Raw genomic sequence first — 4,740 nt, 5'->3', positions numbered from 1 at the left:
GGCGCACGGAGGGGCGGGGCACTCCGCTTCTCTCAGCCGTGAGGAATCACCGACGACTTGAACACGCCCGTTAAACGTGCGGTGACAGGCCAAGATGAAGACTGTGGTAGCAGGAGGAAACAGTGCTCTTAGACGGAGGACAGTGTGCCCGCATGCATTGCATGGCATGCCCCGTGTAATGTATTCAACTACCCATAAACAGACCTGTGCATAGCTGTGTATGGAACAAGCTGACCAGGTGTTTTGAAGAGTTCTGCACCCCAGTCAAAACATGTTCCATTCTATTCTAAGCAATTCAGTTTAGTTCAGACGACCTTTTTTTTTTTATAACTGAATGAGTTCATGTTGTTAAAGGTAAACTAAAGACCTACCCTTTTAACTTAGCTTTTGTATTATTTTCTGTCGTTATATTAATTAAAGTGATCCAAAACTTTATTATTAGTATTCTGACTTCTTTGCCGCCACGCTATGCTATATCGCCTGCAATCTTTAACCGATTTGAACAGTTCAAATATCAAAACGTATAGCTTGTTCATGAGATGACTGCTGTGCTGTGTGCTTTTTATATCTTTAACCGTTTCTGAATACATCACAAAAAACTACAGCTTCAGCATTAACACTTACTTTTTCTTCAGGAAATTCAAACCTCTATTTTTTATTGCGTCTTTTTTTATTTGGAGTGTGTGTGTGTGTGTGTGTGTGTGTGTGTGTGTGTGTGTGTGTGTGTGTGTGTGTGTGTGTGTGTGTGTGTGTGTGTGTGTGTGTGTGTGTGTGTGTGTGTGTGTGTGTGTGTGTGTGTGTGTGTGTGTGTGTAAAACTCTTACACACTCTAAAACTCACATATTTTTTAAACTGTCAAACATTCTAAAACTATCCACATCCTATAGCTGTCACACATTTCAAAACTCATTCTAAAACTGTCACACATTCTTTTTATTCTATTAATTTTTTTATTTCAGAGTGGTCAAATCTGTATGCTGTAAAGTGTGACCCCAACAAACCCCAAAACCCACAACTAAACAACTGGAGCAATCCCTGGGTGCTGTGGTTTACATGTCACTGTATGGATTACTGGCCACCTGCCTGTTTTGGCATAAGCCCAGCCAAGTGTCTCAGGTAGCTCACACCATGAATGCGTTGATATGGAAAACCGTCAGGGTAGTACTGCACTGCAAAAACAATGAAGCAGGAACAAGATCATCCAAATCCACTGTACAAGATCCAGCCCCTGGTCGACCATCGCACGCCAAAGTTGAAAACCTTCCCAATGAGTTAGTGGTTTTAATGATTGAAACATTAAAATGAGCGCTGAAGCTCTCAAAAAGATATGTAATATGTTTTATCTTCTAAAATAAAAAAACACATGCAGTAGAGGGCGAATAGCAGATCAGATCAAAGACCTGGCGTAATGTTTGGTTCTGGTTAAGAATATGTTATTACATCTGTAAGTATGAGAAATATCAACAGGTTGGCTCATCACTTTCACTCCAGGTCAGTTCAGTTAAGTTGATCTCAATTGTTCCAATTATGTTATATACCACCTGTTACATTACAATAATCCTAAGGCCCTTAATAACATCAATAGCAAAGTAGAAAAATGACAACACAGAAAAGAAAAACGTGATTTTAACATCAAGAAAATGCCTGGATAACTTGGCTTATAACTGGAAGCAACTAGGGGTTTGCAGTGGTAAATGGAAGAAAAGAAAAGGATAAACAAGAGAGCAGTGGCATACGACAGAAGAACACATAACTGTGGAATAATCATCTTTAAGTGGAAGATGTGAGAAAAGGACAGATCATAGATGGCGGTCCTTCAGCACTTTGTCCATGGCAGCCCTCACTAAGGTCACGAGACTTAACTGTCATATAGAAAGGTTTTCACTCAATCTAAAGCATATATAAAGAGTCTGTGTTCCTTTTTAATTGGGGCGCTCAATTATACATTTTACAGAGACTACTGACATCTTAGAATTTATTACTCTACTGTAATATTCCAGTACAGTAATATGTGTTGCATCAGATACATTTGCTTGATATCCCTGTATTCTTAATTTTCTAGAAACACATTCATCAGCTATTTTGTGTATAAATGTAAGCATTCTCGTGCACATTCTTCTACATACATACATACATACATACATACATACATACATACATACATACATACATACATACATACATACATACATACATACATACATACATACGTGGATCTTTTAAATGATATCCCTCACACAAATTGGAGTGAAAGGCAATTAAGGGACCAATGCATTTTGATTCTCTGTTCTGCTTTTGCACATTAGTTGAGGTCCTCACAACAATTTCAAGACAATCAAGTTTGGAGAGTCACCTGTTTATTGGTGTGCTTGGAGGAATATTTATCCTGTCATATGTACATATGTTTTAACCATCTCAGCAGTTTTGATCATCTTTACTTTCAGAAAAAGGGGGTGAAAAACACTGAGATTAAAACGGTGATTGCAGTGGCAGAGTAGATAAGTACTACAATATTACCACTAGATGGCAGTGTGTGATTGATTAACATGTATCGACACAGACGCCTTTGAGTCTGTTGATAACAAATATTTATTTTGTCTCCTTTTGAAAAACAACGATTGATCTCTGTAATTAACTTCTAACACACACACACACACACACACACACACACACACACACACACACACACACACACACACACACACACACACACACACAATTTCAAATAAGTACAATTTCCATCATTTTATATCCAAAACACATTATTTAATTAAATATTTACATAATTTCACCACTTTTGATGTAGATGGAAAGTTTCAACCAAGGACTAGGTGCGTCTGTCTGTTCCCGTATGTCTGTCCTGTGATTGACTGGTGAATGGTTCAGTACAGCCTGGCAGTGCCTTTACCACCGATAGTCAGCTGCAGTGGGCTCCAGCCACTGCACCAAATGTCAAAAGCGCAGTTGAAGATGAATTGTGTTTTTCTGCAGTTTGTTTTGTTTCTTACACTAACGGGAAACTTACGAGCAATCATTTAATATGGAATGCATATTTCAACACAGTGGAAAGAAACCAGGTAATCAGGAGAAAACCCAAGCAAGCACACAGAGGAAACTAGAAATTACAAACTAGAAAGTCCCCTCCCCAACCTGAACTCCAACCCTGGGCTTGGTGTTTGAAATGTGTCAGAAAATGCAATCGTTTTGACAGTTTTTTTATTTTAATTCACTGAAAACTTCTAAGTAAAGGAAAGTATCAATAAACTTGTAAAAATGTAATTTTAATCTAACTTTTATTTTAACCTTACACTGTCTTTCCAATGTTCGTCACACACGGGAATTCTTTTTTAAGAATCAAACACAATTGTTTTTATAAGTCGGTTCATTTGCAACAAATCTTTAAAAAAAAAATTACATTTTCCAGATGCACCTGTATTGCATTGGACAACAGGAAAATGAAGCGTCTTTAAAGTATGCAGAAACATTTTGCGCGCTCCGAGCCGCCGCTGTAGGTGCGCCTGCAACACCACGCGTTCCCGCTAGGAGCGCTGCTCCTCCACGCGGCGCGGCGCCTCCAGTTTGAGAAAGTTTCCCATGCAGGGATGGAGGCGATTACCCACGGCGAGCGGAGGGAAGAGGAGGGCTGAGCCTTGAAGCTGCTTGAAGGGGGAACTTGAAGAGAGTAGGGGAGGGGGGCAAGAGGAGGAGGAGGAGAAGCAGGATTGAAATAACAAGAGGCGGCTCTCGGTGCGCAGAGCAACTCCACTCACTCTTGAACCAGGACCGATAAAGGAGCGCGCTTTCCATTCATTTCAAGCGCAACTTTTCTTGCACGAGTCTGCGGCGCGAGCCCGCTCACTATATGTAACAGTAACTTTATTCCTGTTACGTTTTGTTGAGTTTTTTTGTATTTGCCTAAAGAGACAACCGGCCACCCACAGAACAGAAACGCCGCGAGGCATCCACGCCGGGAAGTTCAGTTTTTCCCGTTGAATCATTTTGACATTTGTTTGAAGGACTTGAGAGTCTGGCACAGTAACTTCACCTACTGCGTGGTGTGGGATTTTCTGCGTGAAGGGGGACTTCTCAAATGCAAACGTACATGTATGAAAAAGCGATGGCTCAAGAGACAAGGAACGGAGGAACCTCTACGTTAAATAACAACAATGGTGTTGACAACAGTAAGAAGAAGCTGCTAATAGCGCTCGACATCTTCTGCCTTCTTCTTGGTAAGTTTGCAGATAGGTTTTGTGTTGTTCAGCGCTCTCTGACGGATTCACATGTTTACCCCGTATCCATGTTTACCACATGCAGCCTGGACAGTCCATATATGCACTTTGTTTTCACGTTAAAACTCCCAAACAACGGAGGAATGGAACTGTGCCAACCGCACTTCCTAATTCTTTTCAATAAAAAAAAGAAGAAAAAGCCTTATCGTTATAGAAGTGATGCCCACTATCTGCAATCGCAAGATAACTTAGTGTGCAACATCGCCTTATCTCCCACTTCCAACATAGCAGCTCGTGCTGGGGAAGTGCGGAACAAAACATTACGCTCCATAACCCTGCAGCTTCCACACCTTCAAACAAACACACTAGAGGACCACGACAGGGCAACACACACACAGTCATGGCACTTCCATGTATTATGAAGCAGTTTGCATAATGTGACTAACAGGTGTGTAGTTTTCTCAGCTGAGTTACAGCATATTGTTTGTTGTCATCACGTAACGATCCGCAG

General features: G+C 40.7%; 1 protein-coding gene across 2 annotated transcripts in view; it reads left to right on the top strand.

Annotated features, from left to right (window-relative positions):
- Window positions 1-3,570: 3,570 nt before the first annotated feature.
- plpp3 (phospholipid phosphatase 3) overlaps window positions 3,571-4,740 on the top strand; it is a 28,180-nt gene continuing 27,010 nt past the window's right edge. Inside the window, exon 1 of one of the 2 annotated variants that reach the window (XM_080474312.1) lies at window positions 3,571-4,229. In XM_080474312.1, the coding sequence (XP_080330438.1) occupies window positions 4,091-4,229 (139 nt within the window). In that variant the 5' untranslated portion in view covers window positions 3,571-4,090. The remainder of the gene's footprint in view (window positions 4,230-4,740) is intronic. The other variant, XM_080474313.1, reaches the window with a different exon arrangement.

This window comes from Lipophrys pholis (assembly GCF_963383615.2).
Source record: "Lipophrys pholis genome assembly, chromosome: 10".
In the NCBI taxonomy this organism is placed as follows: domain Eukaryota; kingdom Metazoa; phylum Chordata; class Actinopteri; order Blenniiformes; family Blenniidae; genus Lipophrys; species Lipophrys pholis.
Note: the sequence above shows the minus strand (reverse complement) of the source record. Positions and strands in the feature narration are given on the sequence as shown.